Source organism: Nerophis ophidion, linkage group LG11 (assembly GCF_033978795.1).
Source record: "Nerophis ophidion isolate RoL-2023_Sa linkage group LG11, RoL_Noph_v1.0, whole genome shotgun sequence".
NCBI lineage: Eukaryota > Metazoa > Chordata > Actinopteri > Syngnathiformes > Syngnathidae > Nerophis > Nerophis ophidion.
This window is the reverse complement of record NC_084621.1, coordinates 28803728-28825119: the sequence shown is the minus strand read 5'-3', so window position 1 is coordinate 28825119 and position 21392 is coordinate 28803728. Positions and strand designations below refer to the sequence as shown.

Genomic DNA, 21392 nt, shown 5'->3' with positions numbered 1-21392 from the left:
AAAGCTAGTGAAGTTGGCACATTGTGTAAATCGTAAGTAAAAACAGAACACAGTGACTTGCAAATCCCTTTCAACCTTTATTCAATTAAATAGACTTCAAAGACAAAATACTTAAAGGCCTACTGAAACCCACTACTACCGACCACGCAGTCTGATAGTTTATACATCAATGATGAAATATTAACATTGCAACACATGCCAATACGGCCTTTTTAGTTTACTAAATTGCAATTTTAAATTTCCCGCGAAGTGTCGTGTTGAAAACGTCGCGGTATGATGAAGTTTGACGTCACCGGTTGTAGCGGACATTATTTTCCAGCTCGATCCAAGCTACAAGTAATCTGCTTTAATCGCATAATTACACAGTATTCTGGACATCTGTGTTGCTGAATCTTTTGCAATTTGTTCAATTAATAATGGACAAGTCAAGGTAGAAAGATGGAGGTGGGAAGCTTTTAGCCTTTAGCCACAAAAACACAGTTGTTTAAAATTCCCGAAGATGAAGCTTTACTATGGATCAGAGCGGTCAAGCGAACATGGATCCCGACTACATGTCAACCGGCAGTTTTCAGTGAGAAAATTGTGGTAATAAGTCGCCTCTTACCGGAGACATCAGCGTAGCTTCCGTCTTGCTGCAGCTGCCGTGACTTCCCTCAGAGACTCTGGCATCAACACACCCGTGGCCACAACCCTCCGACTTTCAGGTACTATTTAATCTCACTAGAACACTAGCAACACAATAGGCAGATAAGGGATTTTCCAGAATTATACTAATAAATGTGTCTAATGACATCTGAATCACTCCCACTGACATCGCCTTATTTTTTCTTTCCTTTTTTGTTTCCTAGTCCTTCACTCTAAATTTCCTCATCCACGAATGTTTCATCCTCGCTCAAGTTAATGGGGAAATTGTCGCTTTCTCGGTCCAAATAGCTCTAGCTGCTGCTGGCTATGACTATAAACAATGTGAGGATGTGAAGAGCCCTAGAGCTCGTGACGTCACGAGCACATCATCTGCTACTTCTGGTAAAGTTAAGGCTTTTTTATTAGCGACCAAAAGTTGCAAACTTTATCGTGGATGTTCTCTACTAAATCCTTTCAGCAAAAATATGGCAATATCGCGAAATGATCAAGTATGACACACAGAATGGGCCTGCTATCCCCGTTTAAATAAGAAAATCTCATTTCAGAAGGCCTTTAACGTTCGGACTGGAAAACTTTATTTTTTGTAAATATTAGATCATTTGGAATTTGATGCCTGCAACATGTTTCAAAAAAGCTGGCACAAGTGACAAAAAAGACTGAGAAAGTTGAGGAATGCTCAACTTTCTATTTCTAACATCCCACAGGTAAAGAGGCTAATTGGGAACAGGTGGGTGCCATGATTGGGTATAAAAGCAGCTTCCATGAAATGGGCAGTCATTCACAAAAGAGGCGAGGGTCACCACTTTGTGAACAAATGCCTGAGCAAATTGTTTAAGAACATTTCTCAACGAGCTATTGAAAGGAGTTTAAGGATTACACCAACTAAGGTCCGTAATATAATCAAAAGGTTCAGATAATCTGGAGAAATCGCTGCACGTAGTGATGATATTACGAACCTATGATACTTCAGGCGGTACTGCATCAAAAAGCGACATCAGTGTGTAAAGGATATCACCACATGGACTCAGGAACACTTCAGAAAACTACAGTCAGTAAATACAGTTTGTCGCTACATCTGTAAGTGAGAGTTAAAACTCTACTATGCGAAGCCAAAGCCATTTATCAACAACACCCAGAAATGTTGTCGGCTTTGCTGGGCCCGAGCTCATCTAATATGGACTGATGCAAAGTGGAAAACTGTTCCGTGGTCTGACATTCCAGATTTCAAATAGTTTTTGGAAACCGTGGAGGTAGTGTCCTCCGGAACAAAGAAGAAAATAACTATCCGGACTGTTATAGGCGCAAATTTCAAAAGTCAGCATCTGCGATGGTATGGGGGTGCATTAGTGTCCAAGAGATGGGTAACTTACACATCTGTGATGGCACCATTAATGCTCGAAGGTGCATACAGGTTTTGGAGCAACGCATGTGCCATCCAAGCAACGTTATCATGGATGCCCCTGCTTATTTCAGCAAGAAAATGCCAAGCCGCGTATTACAACAGCTGAAGCCTAAAATACCACAACGGAGACTCCGGACGGTTGAACAACTTAAGCTGTACATCAAGCAAGAATGGGAAAGAATTCCACCAGAAAAGTTTCAAAAATTGGTCTCCTCAGTTCCCAAATGTTTACTGAGTGTTGTTCAAAGGAAAGGTCATGTAACACAGTGGTAAATATGCCCCTCTGCCAACTTTTTTGCAATGTGTTTCTGCTGTCAAATTGTAAGTGAATGATTATTTAGAGAAAAAAAAAGTTTCTCAGTTTGAACATTAAATATCTTGTTTTTCAGAATATTCAATCGAATAAAAGTTTAAAAGGATTTGCAAATCATTTGATTCTGTTTTTATTTACAAATTACACAATGTGCCAACTTCACTGGTTTTAGGTTTTGTAAAACCTCTGCCTTGTTTTTAATGAAAACGTAGACCTACTACGCTACTGTATTTTAATGTTGATCACTATGGTGGTACTTGGTGAAAAATGTTTGGAAGCCACTGCACTACAATAAGCTGCAGAAATGTTGCAGCAAAGCAGCATCAATTTTGCACAGAAGGAGTAGTAGTGTGTGACAGGAAGTTTGACACATAAACACAACTAATCCAGTTAATTTTCAAAATAAAATGCTTTGTACAGTATAATTATTATTTTTTTTTTACTTATAAATGCACAATTTCAACTGTTGAACGGTTCACTAGTTTTGGCACAATTTGCTGTTCTTGAACACAGTGATTCTCAAACTGTGGTACACGAACTGCTAGTGGTTTGTGGGCTCCATCTTGTGGTACGCTAAATAATCACCTAATTAGATATTCAACTAGTGTTATAATGTTCAAACTGTGTGTATTGTTACAATGGCCAAAATAATAACTGTACCTGTTAAGTAAATAATATGCCTGTATTTATTGAATGCTTAGGTCTACTACGCTACTTTATTTTAATGTTGGTCGTTATGGTGGTACTTGGAGAGCCAAGAGTCTTCTGAGTTGGTACTTGGTGAAAAAAGTTCGAGAACCATTGCACTAAGGTACATACATGTTTGTGGAATATATTTAAACTTAAAAAAAAACTTTTAAATACACAACTGTGCAATCTAACTGTTGAATGTTTCACTACTTTTGGCAAAACTTTTGTTCCACCAAGTGCCACCTCGGAAAACACTTGGTTTTCCAAATACTGTCATAATGACCAACATTAAAATAGTGTAAAAGGCATAATAATTCATTTTTAAAAAACAAGCCAGAGGTTTTATTTAACAAATATATTTAATATTTTGGCCAATGTAACATAACACACAGTTTGAACAGTAACACTGTGTTTAAATACAGGAAAATAAAATAATGTATTTATATAAATGAATTGCATTACAATATTGGGTTAAATGATTCTTTGGCGGGCTAGCACGGTGGAACAGGGGTTAGTGCATGTACCTCACAATACGAAGGTCCTGAGTAGTCCTGAGTTCAATCCCGGGCTCGGGGTCTTTCTGTGTGGAGTTTGCATGTTCTCCCTGTGACTGCGTGGGTTACCTCTGGGCACCCCGGCTTCCTCCCACCGCCAAAAACATGCACCTGGGGATAGGTTGATTGTCAACACTAAATTGGCCCTAGTGTGTGAATGTGAGTATGAATGTTGTCAGTCTATCTGTGTTGGCCCTTCGATGAGGTGGAGACTTGTCCAGGGTGTACCCGCCTTCCGCCAGATTGCAGCTGAGATAGGCTCCAGCACCCCCCGCAATCCTCAAAGGGATAAGCGGTACAAAATGGATGGATGGATGATTCTTTGGCATACCACTAGATGGAGCCAGCCAGGAAAATCATTGTTTTAACAGTAAGCCAAATAACACATTTCACAATATATTTGTGTGCGTGTGTACTTGTGTGTCTGCAGGAGCTGGAGCACATCATCTCCCAAATGATGCACGTGGCCGAGTACCTAGAATGGGACGTGACCGAGCTTAAACCCGTAAGAACACAAACCTCTCACTGGACGCTCATTTATTTAGTTTTGACAATTAAAATATATTTTCAATGGTTAATAATCCAAAAATGGCATATAGGGTAATCCCTGTTGGTTCAATGCAACAGAAGAAGCTTTGCAGCGCTCTTAAATAGAGGAATGTTCATCTGTAGTATAATAATAATAATCATGATAATAAAAATACAATATTGTTTAATAAAAAAAAACATATTTTCAATTTAATCATTAAAATTTGAAAGAAACAGGACCCAAATTCTTTTCTCAATAAACCTACAACTATTATTGTGTTTGTTTGATAAAGACATGTCATTTAAACAGCACAATTTTTTAAAGAGGGATTTACCATAGTCTAGTTTCAAGATGCGCAGCTTTTGTGGTAATTAAGGTAGTACATATATGTAAATGTGCTTTACACCAGAGGTTCCTAACTCTTTTGACATCAAGGCCCAACTTTTCCCAAATATTATCACTGAATTAGTAACCATACTCTTGATTTTAATTGTATTATAAATATAGCCAACCTACTTATAGTTAACCTTATCGGATGACATGAAAGCATGTGTTAATCACAAAGATTATTATAGATTCAACACATAAACCTTAGATTTAAGTCAGGCTGATTTAAAAAAAAAAAATACTCATTCTAAACGGCTTTCTGCCGCCATCGTGTGGGTTGCATGGACCAAACAGGAACGACATCGCTTCTCACAGGTTTGACTCTTAATTTTTCAATCAGTCGCTCGGTCACTCTTTCAGCTCCACCTCCGCTGCTCGCGCCTGGCTCCTTTTCCGTCGCCGCGTCTTTCCTGTGCTGGTCTCAGTCGCTCCGTGGCTCTCGCTCGTCTGACCGCTCGTCTGACCGCTCGTCTGACCGCTCGTCTGGTTGTCTCCTACTACTTCTGCCACGAGTGTTCCTTCTTCGCCCCTTTTATGCTGCAGCAGAAGATGATGGGATTGAGAACAGGTGTGTAGTTTACACACCTGACTGGGCTGGCTGCACCATCGCTCCGAGTGAGCCACACCTCTCCTCTCTGCTGCATGCTCTGCCTCCTGGCCTCCATCTTGGGTAGGACAGCCATATTTCCTAGCCCGCTGTCGGCTCATCGGCTCAGTCTCTCCACACTCATCAGATATACTGCATAGGAAGGCATTCATATATAACTGACGAAAAATAAACGTTCATACAATTATGTGCTAAAAAGGGATAAGCGGTAGAAAATGTATGGATGGATAAAATAACAAACAATAATTTAATAATATAATAATTTCTGACATAAACTGTCAATAAAATTAAAGTTAAATTGAAAAAACAGCTTCACCACTTAAGTCAAGTGTTTTGCGCCTAAAAACTTCAGTCTTCAGTTTGTTTTGATAACGAGTCCTGTATAAAGAAAGTATGGCCGGCTCAGTCTCAAAGTTGGTAGCAAACATGGCACCTGAGGCCTGTTGAGTGGCTTTTGACCAGTTATTTAGGAGATGGCCTGGCCATACACCCTCCATCCTTTTCCTACCGCTTATTCCTGCACCCTGGACAAGTACACTCTCTGATTAATCCAAAGCCCCTCACGTGACTCCAGGGTGTCATGTTTGCTACCAACTTTGGTCATTCTCTTGCTACACTGCTCTGGTTTAATGCTGTCATTACTGCCACAAGTGGTGGAAAAGTGTATTACAATTGCGTACCACTGCAGCCTATTACAGGCCACAGCTAATTTTTTTTAGCGACCTAAGTTTAAGAAACACTACTTTAAAAGCAATCCAGTCCTTTATCTTAATTTTTATGATTTTTTTTTTCGAAAAAGTAAAACATGTAAAAACTTTCAAGACTGTTCACAGTTTCATCCACCAAAGGTCAAAGTTCAGATTGTCAGGTGCATGTAACTTGTACCTATATTTTCCCCTTGGTAGATACTGCAGGAAATGATGCAGGAAATCGACTACGACCACGATGGCACCGTGTCTCTAGAGGAGTGGATCCAAGGAGGCATGACCACCATCCCTCTGCTGGTTCTGTTGGGTCTGGAGACGGTAGGTGCACAAGGGCCCCCAAACTTTTTTATTCCTGTACTTTCATTCATACTCATGTCATCATTCTTACTTTATGTATTGAAAGTTTTTTGGATCAAACATTGGAAATGGCTGTTTTAAACCAGAGGTGTCCAAAGTGCGGCCTGGGGGCCATTTGAGACCCTCTGCCGAAGCTCGAGTTTTGTCGGCCTGCAACATGTTGTCAAAAAAAAAGAAAGTACAAATGTAAGAAAGAAGTGCAAAAAGTATTAATTTAATGAAAAGAAAGCTGTAAATGGAAAAGTTTAAGTATTTGTGTGATATGCAGAAAGGTTTTTACAAATGCTACAAATAGACACTATTTATCAGACCTCAGTGTAATTTTAAGAGACATGTTTGTGTTATAAGTGACAAAATGGATTATTACTAGTATTAAAATGTCTTCCTTTTCTAATTACATCACATCTTTTTTTTGTCTTTTCTTACATTTCATTTTTCTTAAACTTTTAATGTTGTTTTTCCCCCTCGACAATATGTTGTGGGCCAACAAACCCAAGCTGCTGTATGCAGTTGCCCCCTGGCTGCACTTTGGACACTCCTAAAATAAGTAATACTTGTACATGTTGACACCTACAGTAGGTATGGAATTCCTAAGGCCCTATTGGATCTTGCATGCGAAGAAGGTGGGAGGGGTTAATCATTCTGCAATGCATTCTGCTGAAAATGATGGAAAGCGCCACTCTACATAGCAACTAACGCTGTGTGAACAAAGTTGGAATTTCCACAAAACACCATCCATCTTCTTCCGCTTATCCGAGGTCGGGTCGCGGGGGCAGCAGCCTAAGCAGGGAAGCCCAGACTTCCCTCTCCTCAGCCACTTCGTCTAGCTCTTCCCGGGGGATACCGAGGCGTTCCCAGGCCAGCCGGGAGACATAGTCTTCCCAACGTGTCCTGAGTCTTACCCGTGGCCTCCTACCGGTTGGACGTGCCCTAAACACCTCCCTCGGGAGGCGTTCGGGTGGCATCTTGACCAGATGCCCGAACCACCTCATCTGGCTCCTCTCGATGTGGAGGAGCAGCGGCTTTACTTTGAGTTCGTCTCAGATGGCAGAGCTTCTCACCCTATCTCTAAGGTAGAGCCCCGCCACCCGGCGGAGGAAACTCATTTCGGCCGCTTGTACCCGTGATCTTATCCTTTTGGTCATGACCCAAAGCTCATGACCATAGGTGAGGATGTTAACATAGATCGACTGGTAAATTGAGAGCTTTGCCTTCCGGCTCAGTTCCTTCTTCACCACAACGGATCAGTACGACGTCCGCATTACTGAAGACGCCGCACCGATCTGCCTGTCCATCTCACGATCCACTCTTCCCTCACTCATGAGCAAGACTCCTAGGTACTTGAACTCCTTCACTTGGGGCAGGGTCTCCTCCCCAACCCGGAGATGGCACTTCACCCTTTTTCCGGGAGAGAACCAAGGACTCGGACTTGGAGGTGCTGATTCTCATTCCAGTCGCTTCACACTCGGCTGCGAACCAATCCAGTGAGAGCCCAAGATCCCGGCCAGATGAAGCCATCAGGACCACATCATCTGCAAAAAGCAGAGACCTAAAGTTGGAATTGCCACAAAACACATTTTAAGATATTTGACACTCTACTGCATTGGTGTCAAACTCTGGCCCGCGGGCCAAATTTGGCCAGCTGTGTAATTTCATTTGGCCCTTGAGGCAATAATAAATTATTAAAGCTGGCCCGCCGGTATTATACGCTAATTCTCATACTTGCAAACCCTCCCGATTTTTCCAGGAGAATCCCAAATTTCAGTGCCCCCCACGAAAATCTCCCAGGGTAACAATTCTCCCGAATTTCCACCCGGACAACAATATTGGGGGCGTGCCTTAAAGGTACTGCTTTTAGCATCCTCTACAACCTGTCGTCTCGTCCGCTTTTCCTCCATACAAACAGCGTGCTGGCCCAGTCACGTAATATATGCGGCTTCTACACACACACAAGTGAATGCAAGCCATACTTGGTCAACAGCCATACAGGTCACACTGAGGGTGGCCGTATAAACAACTTTAACTCTTTTACAAATATGCGCCACACTGTGAACTCACACCAAACAAGAATGACAAACACATTTCGGGAGAACATACGCACCGTAACACAACATCAACACAACAAAACAAATACCCAGACCCCTTTGCAGCACTAACTCTTCCGGGACGCTACAATATACACCCCCGCTACCAACAAAACTTGATTTTGCATGTCACTATAAAGTTATATAAGCCTTGCTTGTTCAATATTCAATGCAAAGCCTGTTTGGGTCCCTATTAAAAGGTAAATTTTTTCAACCTTGGCCCGCGGCTTTGTTCAGTTTAGAATTTGGGTCCACTCTGTATTTGAGTTTAACACCCCTGCTCTACTGCCATCTGGGGCTGTATAGCTCGGTTGGTAGAGAGGCCGTGCCAGCAACTTAAGAGGTTCCTCGTTTGATCCCCGCTTCCGCCATCCTAGTCACTGTCGTTGTGTCCTTGAGCAAGACACTTTACCCACCTGCTCCCAGTGCCACCCACACCGGTTTAAAAGTAACTTAGATATTGGGTTTCACTATGTAAAGTGCTTTGAGTCACAAGAGAAAAGCGCTATATAAATATAATTAATCTGGTGCACCCCCCCAACTCGATACGCTTCTTGTGTCAGGCACACCGTGACAAATGGGGCCAAATGAATCCCCTTCAGACTGTATAACACAAAGCTGACACAAAGTTTTGTTTTAAACATGCGTAGTGTCTGTTTTTTGGTTTTTTTTCTCGACAAAAATTAATAATTTCACAATCATGCGGCCCTTTAAATTCATACATCTGCATGTAGTTTGAGCAATGTCCAGTAGATGGGAGCCTTTTACCAGCCTTAGGTGCAAGTGCGTTCTGTTTCAGTATGAGTTGAGAAAACCTTCCAGTACATACTTCTTGTACATGAACATTCATTTTGTCAGGACAATTTATTTTTTTTAAAGTAAATTGGATATAATGCAATATTTTAAAGTCAATATATCATCTATTTAAACTACATGCTGATTAAGTAGTGTTGGAAGCTGTGTGTTTTATTTGAATGTTTATTTGCCTGCAATATGAATTAATTATATTCAATACCAAACATATATATGTTTTTTGCATTGAAATAATAAAATACTGTTTTTCCATGAACTTTTACAGTATTCACAATATGACAGAGAACCTATTTACATTTAGACAGCAAATGCAATGTAAAAACAAACAGAGAAGGCCCCTTGCAGCCTCTTCAACAAATACTGTTCATTAAGTGGTAGAGTCCATTAATGCATGTTGTTTTGCTGCTTTTTTCTGCGTGCAGAATGTGAAAGATGACGGGCAGCACGTGTGGAGACTCAAGCACTTCAACAAGCCGGCCTACTGTAACCTCTGTCTCAACATGCTCATTGGCCTCGGCAAGCAGGGACTCTGCTGCTCATGTGAGTCTACACACACAAGCACACATCCACACACACACTTACTGTAACCTACAGTAAATGTGTTTGTATTGTAAATATTTATTTTTACTCACGACATTTAGTGAGCGCCTCATCTACACACCGCACATTGTATATCGGACACATGTGCAATACTAATACTAAGATTGATACAGATGCTAATGACAACTAGTCATTTCAATAAAAAAATAAATACATGGCGATTGTAGCTGACCCTAAAAAGAATAAGCGGTACAAAATGGATGGGAGGAGGTCAAATGTTCTATTATTTAGGGTGTATTTTTTTAGCTATTTTATCATAATTTCCTTGTCAGAGGTATTGTGCCTCCTTGAATTTTCTATTTAAAGTTTATTTTGAACTTGATGCTCATTCTGTTAAAAAAAACAAAAAAAACCACTTGTTTTAGTACATTTAGGTGAACCTAAGGTGTAAAGTTTTCATATATTTTCTGTAATATATATCTTAATATATTGTATTTCTATATAGTTTAATGTTTACACACACATACACACACACACATATATATATATATATATATATATATATATATATACATATATATATATATATATATATATATATATATATATATACATATACATATATATATATATATATATATATATATAAAATCAGATTAATCTCACTCAAGAACTGTGAATAATCATGATTAATCAAAGGTTATTATTTGCTTGCATAAATACATTTTCTGAAGAAATTACCCTAATAGTTGGATACAAATGCAATTTTGTAGTCAGAATGTCATATGGTAACATTTTCGAAATGTTTTTTTGAACTGCCAGCCACTAATTTCCTTAAAACCTGGTGACAGTAAGTATAGTGAAAATCAAGTGGACATTTTTGTTTTTCCTGTTATTATATGAAAATATTTCCTGCTTAACTTAAAATAATAAAAATAAACATATTTCTTTAACAGAAGTCTGCCCTGCCTAACTTAAAACTGAATACGTTCAGGGTCCACCTTTACGATGGAATATGTAAATTCAAACATCACTATGAAAATTGCTGTGACAAAAAAAAAGAGGTTAGATAATTGTTGTTTATTAATATGACTGGCAACATTTTAATTGTGCCTTATTTATGAAGATCTGAAGTGATGATCACTCAGTATCGGGAGATTTTGTTTTTTTTAAAGGCAATTTAAACAAATAAACAATTACCGTATTTGCTGCACAATTGCTAGAAATTGTAAAAAAAAAAAAACATTTAAATAAAAATAACGGCCGTGATTGGCAAGGCATGGTGCATAATTAGGAAAATACCCCACAAATGTTATGTATTTGTAAGTGGTGTGGATTTGCATCAAATTAAAAAGGTCAGTTTTTTTTAAATTTTTATTAAATCAACATAAAAAAAACACAAGATACACTTAAAATTAGTGCATCACTCCCCTCCCCCCACCCAAAAAAACAAACAAAAAACCTCCCTCCCCATTCACACTCATCCACACCCGCTCACATAAAAGGGGTTGTTTCTTTCTGCTTCCAATATTGTAGTTCCCACAACATAGACAACACAGTCTGCAAGGGACACAGTCCCTGAAGCACAGGATTGTGTGTGCCACTGGTCCACTAACATTTTCATTAATTACTATTTTTTACACAATTTTTTTTATATTGTTTAACTTTCTTTTTTATCCAAGAATTTTTTTTTATTTATTTATCTTATTTATGTTATTTATAAAAAATAAAAAAAAGGATCTTATCTTCACCAGACCAGGTTGTTAATGAAATTAGGTTTGTTTAAAGGGTTTTTAAAACCAGGTCCAGTCCAGATAATGTCCAAGTCGGGCTCAGCAACACACACCTTCATCCATGTACGACGAAAAATAATGGAGACAACAGATTGCATATAATTTCTAAACAAAATTACATTTTCATAATAAGCATTTGTGTATAGTCCATATTATGTCCAGGTCGGACTCAGTAACATACACCTTCATTTTTGTACACTCAAAATAGGGAACACAACAGCAGATAGCTAATATGTTGCTGTTGTTGTATATGTGTATATATAATTACATTTTCAAAGTAAGCCTTTGAGGACTTTCTATCTTTTTTTTATGTTTTTTGGCATCATTATCGTTTTCGATCATAAATCTTTCTAAAGTTAAAAAATACTGAATAATTGTTTTAAAGAAAGTAATACTAAGTGAATATATGTTTTTGGCCTTAAAATAAACCTTTTACCGAGTACTATAATTAAATTGACTAAAACTTGAATGTCAATGAACTCTCCTAAAATAAAACAAACTACATCAAGCTTCATAAACAAACCAATCCTTAAACAATTTTTTGCCATTTCCACTCAAAAGGAAGTCACAATATGACAATACCAAAACAAATGCTGGGTGGATTCAGTTTCCTGACAACAAAATCGACAATCATCTGACTCAGTCATATTCCATAGTTTTAACATTTTCCCCGTGGGTAAGAAGTAATAAATATTTTTTAATTTGAAAATAACGATTTTGCACATCGATAGTAGTTTTGTAGATTAGTTAGAATATGGCATCCTACGGCAATGGGCAGTCAAAAAAGTCCTCACATTTTCCATATGTGTTGTATGGGACAGCCTTCAAAGATTTATTTATTAAATAAAAATTATATATTTTTCTATTTATTATATATATCTATATATATATATATATATATATATATATATATATATATTATTTATTATAAAAAGGTCAGTTTATTGTCACATTATTTCCCTGAAAAGTGTGTTTTGGTAAGACATGTTCTACATCAGGGTTCACCAACACGGTGCCCACGGGCACCAGGTAGCCCGTAATGACCAGATGAGTAGCTCGCTGGCCTGTTCTAAAAATAGCTGAAATAGCAGCACTTACCAGTGAGCTGCCTCTATTTTTTAAATTGTATTTATTTACTAGCAAGCTGGTCTCGCTTTGCTCGACATTTTTAATTCTAAGAGAGACCAAACTCAAATAGAATTTGAAAATCCAAGAAAATATTTTAAAGACTTGGTCTTCACTTGTTTGAATACATTTTTTTTTTTTTAATTTGCTTCTTATAACTTTCAGAAAGACAATTTTAGAGAAAAAATAAAACCTTAAAAATGATTTTAGGATTTTTAAACACATATACCGTTTTACCTTTTAAATTCTTTCCTCTTCCTTCCTGACAATTTAAATCAATGTTCAAGTAAATTTATTTTTTTATTGTAAAGAATAATAAATACATTTTAATTTAATTCTTCATTTTAGCTTCTGTTTTTTCGACGAAGAATATTTTTGAAATATTTCTTCAAACTTACTATGATTAAAATTCAAAATAAATATTCTGGCAAATCTAGAAAATCTTTCGAATCAAATTTAAATCTTATTTCAAAGTCTTTTGAATTTATTTTTAAATTTTTTGTTCTGGAAAATCTAGAAGAATGATAAATGATAAATGGGTTGTACTTGTATAGCGCTTTTCTATCTTCAAGGTACTCAAAGCGCTTTGACACTACTTCCACATTTACCCATTCACACACACATTCACACACTGATGGAGGGAGCTGCCATGCAAGGCGCCAACCAGCACCCATCAGGAGCAAGGGTGAAGTGTCTTACTCAGGACACAACGGACGTGACGAGGTTGGTACAAGGGGGGGATTGAACCAGGGACCCTCGGGTTGCGCACGGCCACTCTTCCACTGCGCCACGCCGTTCCTAGAAATAATGATTTGTCTTTGTTAGAAATATAGCTTGGTCCAATTTGTTGTATATTCTAACAAAACGCAGATTGGATTTTAACCTATTTAAAATATGTCATCAAAATTTTCTAAAATTAATCTTAATCAGGAAAATTACCTATGATGTTCCATAAATTATTTTTTTTATTTTTTCAAAAATATTCGAATTAGCTAGTTTTTCTCTTCTTTTTATTCGGTTGAATTTTGAATTTTAAAGAGTCGAAATTGAAGATAAACTATGTTTAAAAATTAAATTTTCATTTTTTTTTACTGTTTTCTCCTTTTAAACCGTATAATTAAGAGTTTTTTTCATTATTTATTCTCTACAAAAAAACCTTCCGTAAAAGGAAAAAATAATGTACGACGGAATGACAGACAGAAATACCCATTTTATATGTATATATAAATATACTTATATATATATATATATATATATATGTAGGTGTGGGGAAAAAAATCACAAGACTACTTCATCTCTACAGATCTGTTTCATGAGGGGTTCCCTCAATCATCAGGAGATTTTAATGGAAGCATTCACATACAATGGTTTATATAGGGCACAGAGTGGGTGGGTACCCCTACGCCTGCCTTTACCCACCCACTCTGTGCCCTATATAAACCATTGTATGTGAATGCTTCCATTAAAATCTCCTGATGATTGAGGGAACCCTCATGAAACAGTTCTGTAGAGATGAAGTAGTCTTGTGATTTTTCCCCACACATATATATATATATATATATATATATTTATTTATTAAAGGTAAATTGAGCCAATTGGCTATTTCTGGCAATTTATTTAAGTGTGTATTAAACTGGTAGCCCTTCGCATTAATCAGTACCCAAGAAGTAGCTCTTGGTTTCAAAAAGGTTGTTGACCCCTGTTCTACATTAGAATTGATGCGAGTAACAAGAATTCTTTGTTCTCGTAAGAAAGAAGACACGTCTACGCTCTTCACACACTCTCCAGGCAGACGCCTTTTGTTGCATTCGCCAGCACGTCGCTCTCCCACTTCAAACTGTAACCAAGTCCGCCTTTTCAACCACACTGTCCTCGTGTCCCCTCCTCCAGTCTGCAAGTACACGGTCCATGAGCGCTGCGTGGCCCGCGCGCCGCCATCCTGCATCAAGACCTACGTCAAGTCCAAGAAAAACACAGAGGTGCGTCCAATTGGAGTGCGGCGCACTCGTCGGCACGCTTGGATCACACGCATTCTCCACGGGGCTCGGGGCGAGCGCCCCTCCAGCCCTCAATGGAGCCCACAGCGCTCAGCGTGCTGCTTAGCTTTGCTAATTAGCAGGCATTTGTCACTCTTTTTTACTTCTTTTAATTGTTGTGCTACTGTTGTTCCATTTCTCACTTCTCCCCCCACTCCCCTCTGTCCGCAGGTAATGCACCATTTCTGGGTGGAAGGGAACTGCCCCACCAAGTGTGACAAGTGTCACAAAACCATTAAGTGTTACCAGGGCCTGACCGGCCTCCACTGCGTTTGGTGTCAAATCACGGTGAGGACAAGAGGACACCTCGTTGTTGTTGTTGTTGACGTGCCGCTGCTTCTTCTTGTTTAGAGGTTGTTGTTTTTTCTTTTTTACACCTCACCTCACCAATTTACACTCATGCAAGACGACACGTTTAATGGCGGTGTGAGGGTGAAAATATGCAAATGAGCTGAAAACGTACACACGTGTTCTTCTGCTGGAAAGAGTCGCAACAGTAATAACGCCGTCGCCTCTTGCAGCTCCATAACAAGTGTGCCTCCCACGTGAAGCCCGAGTGTGACTGCGGACCTCTGAGGGATCACATCCTGCCCCCCAGCTCCATCTGCCCCGTCGTGCTGGTGCGTGACACCTTGTTTTTTGGCATGTCTCACACTGAGCCCAGACACTACATCAGGCACAGATAATTATGCTCATAATGTTTTCCTTCATTGAAAAATATGTTTATTATTGCCATGTGCAACTGTTGCAACACATTTTTCTTTAAACAACACTCAGTATGATGGAGTGTGGGTGAACGCCCATCCAAACATAAATGAGAAGACTTACGTATTTAATCCACTTTGTTGCATAGGTGCACACAGTGTAGCTACAGTGGGGCAAAAAAGTATTTAGTCACCCACCGATTGTGCAAGTTCTCCCACTTAAAACAATGACAGAGGTCTGTAAATTTCATCATAGGTACACTTCAACTGTGAGGGACAGAATGTGAAAAAAAAATCCAGGAATTCACATTGTAGGAATTTTAAATAATTTATTTGTAAATTATGGTGGAAAATAAGTATTTGGTCAACCATTCAAAGCTCTCACTGATGGAAGGAGGTTTTGGCTCAAAATCTCACGATACATGGCCCCATTCATTTTTTCCTTAACACGGATCAATCGTCATGTCCCCTTAGCTGAAAAACAGCCCCAAAGCATGATGTTTCCACCCCCATGCTTCACAGTAGGTGTGGTGTTCTTGGGATGCAACTCAGTATTCTTCTTCCTCCAAACACGACGAGTTGAGTTTATACCAAAAAGTTCTATTTTGGTTTCATCTGACCACATGACATTCTCTCAATCCTCTGCTGTATCATCCATGTATCTATTTTGGTATAAACTTGATAAAGATTTATTAAAGTAATAAAAGGCTAGGAACAAAAACACAGGAGCTAAGGAAAAAGGCAAACAAAAGAGGCTAGCGTGGAAGCTAGGATAACAACTAGGAAACTAAAACTGGCACGTAGGCACAAAAGAGAATACAAAACAACTAGCATGAAAGCTAGGAATAAAATAAACGTAGCGCGAGAGCTAATGATACAGAGCATGGAAAAACAAGTCATCACTGTTGCACGAGGGCAAATTAGGATCCGAGACCGGGTGAACAGAAAAGGCGAGGTTAAATAAGGAAGTAATCAACAGTGACAGGTGTGCATGGACCGGGAGTAGCAGCTGAAACTAATAGGTAACCATGGTGATGGACTAAACGGGAAATAACAGGGTCAAACGGAGAATGAAAACAAAGATGGAAAAATAAACAATAATATGTGAAGATCCGAGTAACAGATCTTAACAAAATTGCCTCTAAAAAAACGCTCCAATGTAAGTAAAGTAAGACTCCACTCTTCCAAAGATCAATCAATCAATCAATCAATGTTTACTTATATAGCCCTAAATCACTAGTATCTCAAAGGGCTGCACAAACCACTACGACTCACACCCAGTGGGACATCGGTGACAATAATGACCCAGTGGGACGTCGGTGACAATGATGACTATGAGAACCTTGGAGAGGAGGAAAGCAATGGATGTCGAGCGGGTCTAACATGATACTGTGAAAGTTCAATCCATAATGGATCCAGCACAGTCGCGAGAGACCAGTCCAAAGCGGATCCAACACAGCAGCGAGAGTCCCGTTCACAGCGGAGCCAGCAGGAAACCATCCCAAGCGGAGGCGGATCAGCAGCACAGAGATGTCCCCAGCCGATACACAGGCAAAGCAGTACATGGCCACCGGATGCTAAGATAAGATAAGATAAGATAAGATGCAAAGATGCTAAGATACATTGACTTTGCTATTGATATGCTATTGATTAACATGAACAATTGTACATAGCAATTTCAACACCTCAAAATGTGTTAATAAAAACCTGAACTAAGATCACATCAAACAGCTAATGCGTAATGAGTACAACACTTACATTATTAACACTTTCTTTGGCGCAACAACAACAAAAAAACATACTATAAACTATGCACTAGTGACATCTAGCATCCTGGACTTGTAACTGTGATTGCAACCTCATGTCATACCTACTGTACATACTCAGAAATGTGATAATAAAACAAAATATATCAACTAGACAGCAGTTATCATAATCAGCTCATTTTAAATGGTTCATTAAAATTGTAGTTCTACTACCAAAAAGAATGATCATTTATTAACACACACAAAAGTACAGATAATTTGTATTGTTGAGTATCGGTATCAATTCCTTAGTGCTGGGGATTGGTACTGTATTGATTCAAATGTGAAGGGTACTTATTCCCAGTTGCAAACTCCGAACACATAACATTTTCCAAGGCAGAATCGTATTACTAAGTATCCAGTAATAAACGTGTCCGCATCATTCAGCTTACCTCGTCATGAGCTTAGTTCGATTAATATGGTTACAAGGTGTCACCAAAACAAACATTTACCACTCTTGTTCAACTTAAAATCAGCATTAATCTATTCCAGACATCCATCCATCCATTTTCTACCGCTTTTTCCCTTTTGGGGTCGCGGGGGGGCGCTGGCGCCTATCTCAGCTACAATCGGGCGGAAGGCGGGGTACACCCTGGACAAGTCGCCACATCATCGCAGGGCCAACACAGATAGACAGACAACATTCACACTCACATTCAAACACTAGGGCCAATTTAGTGTTGCCAATCAGCCTATCCCCAGGTGCATGTCTTTGGAAGTGGGAGGAAGCCGGAGTACCCGGAGGGAACCCACGCATTCACGGGGAGAACATGCAAACTCCACACAGAAAGATCCCGAGCTTGGATTTGAACCCAGGACTGCAGGAACTTCGTATTGTGAGGCAGACGCACTAACCCCTCTGCCACCGTGAAGCCCTATTCCAGACAGTTAATGATAAATACGTTAGTGTGTTTCTTACTTAGCAATGTTTGTCTGTGTGATTCCGGCTGATAGAGTATTGGATCCATAAGGTTATCGGCCAATACTCAAAGTTCTAATGTCGGTATTGTACCAAAAGTGAAAAAAATTTATATCGGGAATTTTTCACTGGAAAACTGAATCATGCAAAACTGTGGTACAACTGTAATATTCATACACATAAGGAAAGTACATTAAAACATCTTACATCATTGCTTGAATAACCCAGATAACATCCAGTCTGACAGTGTCGCTTTTGGAAGAAAAGTATCTTATGGCAGTGGTTCTCAAATGGGGGTATGCGTTCCCCTGGGGGTACTTGAAGGTATTCCAAGGGGTACGTGAGATTTTTTTTTTAATATTCTAAAAATAGCAACAATTCAAAAAACCTTGATAAATATATTTATTGAATAATATACAACAAGTTAATAAACTGTGAAAAGCAATACAACAATCTATCATTCGGTGTTGACAGCTAGACTTTTTGTGGACATGTTCCATAAATATTGATGTTAAAGATTTATTTTTTTTGTGAAGAACTGTTTAGAATTAAGTTCATGAATCCAGATGGATCTCTATTACAATCCCCTAAGAGGGCACTTTAAGTTGATGATTTTTTTTTTCACATTCTGTCTCTCACAGTTGAAGTGTACCTATGATGAAAATTACGGAGCTCTGTCATCATTTTAAATGGGAGAACTTGCACAATTGGTGGCTGACTAAATACTTTTTTGCCCCACTGTACATGATTCTGTGAAATGATAGGCGGACAAAGGTACCATATTTTTCAGACCACAGGACGCTCGGGTCATAAGGCGCACTGCCGATGAGCGGGTCTATTTTCATACACGAGGCGCATTATCCATCCATCCATCCGTTTTCTACCGCTTATTCCCTTTTTTGGGGTCGCGGGCGCCTATCTCAGCTACAATCGGGCGGAAGGCGGGGTGAACCCTGGACAAGTCGCCACCTCATCGCAGGGCCAACACAGATAGACAGACAACATTCACACTCACATTCACACACTAGGGCCAATTTAGTGTTGCCAATCAACCTATCCCCAGGTGCATGTCTTTAAAGGTGTCATGTTTTTATTTTCTGTGTAGAAATCTTTATTTATAATTGAATCACTTGTTTATTTTTCAACACATTTTTTGTTATTTTTATATCTTTTTTTCCAAATAGTTCAAGAAAGACCACTACAAATGAGCAATATTTTGCACTGTTATACAATTTAATAAATCAGAAACTGATAACATAGTGCTGTATTTTACTTCTTTATATCTATTTTTCAACCAAAACTGCTTTGCTCTGATTAGGGGGTACTTGGATTTAAAAAATGTTCACAGGGGGTACATCACTGAAAAAAGGTCGAGAACCACTGTCTTATGGAATCTTCGGCTTTACTTTCAGGAAAGACAGTCGACGCTGAGGAAGGACTCGCGGTGCAGCCAGTCGAGCCGAGGGAAGGTCCAGAGAGCCAACTCCGTCACTGTGGACGGCCAAGGCCTGCAGGTGATACTGGTCTGATCGGTGCAAGCACGATACGTGAAGTGTTGGATTGTGTATACTCAAAGTGAGAATACACAGTTGTGTTTCCATGCTAGCATTTAGTGTGACGCTGATATCCACTTGTACGGGGCGACACCAGCCTCCCGCCGCGCGGCCCGCTTATCTCTGATATCTTGCCATTACACCGTCTTGTGGCGACGGCTCGTCTCTCGCAGGCGCGTGATGAATCATATCCCGGCCACATCCATCTCTGCCCCTCGCCGGCTAACCAGCGTAATAATCAAGATTATTATTTATAATTACAGGAAGTAATGGATCACTCTGGTCTGGACAGAGTGGTCGTTAATCCCCCCCCCCCCCCCCTCCCCCCGGCCTGCTTGGATTGCAGACAGGGGGAGTTAAGCACTTCGTCTGTGTCAAGAGGCGGCAGCGGGAGGGGCTGACTGCAACGACCATGGCCCGTTCAACAGAGGAGCACGTAGATTAGAGCTTGTTTGGGTTGGCGTTTTTTTGAGGTGGGCCCGCGGCGCTTTGGGCTGTTCCTAGTGCTCACCTATGTCACACCTGTGCGGCTCACAGCTATTAGGGGCCACCTGCATGGTGTTGGGCAACGGCAATGACATTCGGGGTGAACAAAAAAAAAGGTTCACATCCGTATCACCATTCTTATTCATTCGGATTTTAAACCGATTCAGAACTTTTACAATAATTTAAATATATATATATATATATATATATATATATATACAAACTCTATTTCCATATGAGTTGGGAAATTGTGCTCGATGTAAATATAAACGGAATACAATGATTTGCAAATCATTTTCAACCCATATTACTGGTAAGTTGAATATGCTACAAAGACAACATATTTGACGTTCAAACTGATAAACATCTTTTTTTTTTGCAAATAATCATTACCTTTAGAATTTGATGCCAGCAACATATGACAAATAAGTTGGGAAAGGTGGCAATAAATACTGATAAAGTTGAGGAATGCTCATCAAACACTTATTTGGAACATCCCACAGGTGTGCAGACTAATTGGGAACAGGTGGGTACCATGATTGGGCATAAAAACAGCTTCCCAAAAAATGCCCAGTCTTTCACAAGAAAGGATGGGGCGAGGTACACCCCTTTGTCCACAACTGCGTGAGCAAATAGTCAAACAGTTTAAGAACAACGTTCCTCAAAGTGCAATTGCAACAGATTTAGGGATTTCAACATCTATGGTCCATAATATCATCAAAAAACAAAAACAATTTCCCAACTCATAGGGAAACGGGGTTTGTATATATATATATATATATATATATATATATATATATATATATATACATACAGGGCTGGGCGATATTACCTTTTTTTAAAACCGCAATATTTTTAGGCCATATCGCGATATACGATATATTTCTCGGTATTTTGCCTTACCCTTCAATGAACTCTGGATACATATAATCACAGCAGTATGATGATTCTATGTGTCTACATTAAAACATTCTTGTTCATACTACACTAATATATGCTACTTTTAAACTTTTATGCAGCGAAGGAAATCACAACATGAGGGGTTCCCTCAATCATGAGGATGATTGAGGGAACCTTCATGAAACAGTTCTGTAGAGATGATGTAGTCTTGTGATTGTTCCCACACACATATATATATATATTTATATATACATATATATGTGTGTGTGTGTGTGTGTGTATGTGTATTCATGTTTGTATAACTGTATATATATATATATTTTTTCAATTTAATTTGAATATATAAATGTTTTTATTTAGTTACTTATTTTTATATATTAATACATTTTTAAAAATACGTTTTTAGGCCATCTCCATGAAACCAGAAGGAGCCTCTCTAACAT

At 39.0% G+C, this 21392-nt stretch overlaps 1 protein-coding gene across 3 annotated transcripts in view; it reads left to right on the top strand.

Moving 5' to 3' along the window:
- The window catches only part of dgkb (diacylglycerol kinase, beta), a 259708-nt gene that overhangs the window by 82182 nt on the left and 156134 nt on the right, over positions 1 to 21392 (top strand). For 2 of the 3 annotated variants that reach the window (XM_061915511.1, XM_061915508.1), the window contains exons 9-15: positions 4035 to 4109; positions 6033 to 6152; positions 9511 to 9628; positions 14437 to 14525; positions 14754 to 14870; positions 15104 to 15202; positions 19423 to 19524. In XM_061915511.1, the coding sequence (XP_061771495.1) occupies positions 4035 to 4109; positions 6033 to 6152; positions 9511 to 9628; positions 14437 to 14525; positions 14754 to 14870; positions 15104 to 15202; positions 19423 to 19524 (720 nt within the window). The remainder of the gene's footprint in view (positions 1 to 4034; positions 4110 to 6032; positions 6153 to 9510; positions 9629 to 14436; positions 14526 to 14753; positions 14871 to 15103; positions 15203 to 19422; positions 19525 to 21392) is intronic. The other variant, XM_061915509.1, reaches the window with a different exon arrangement.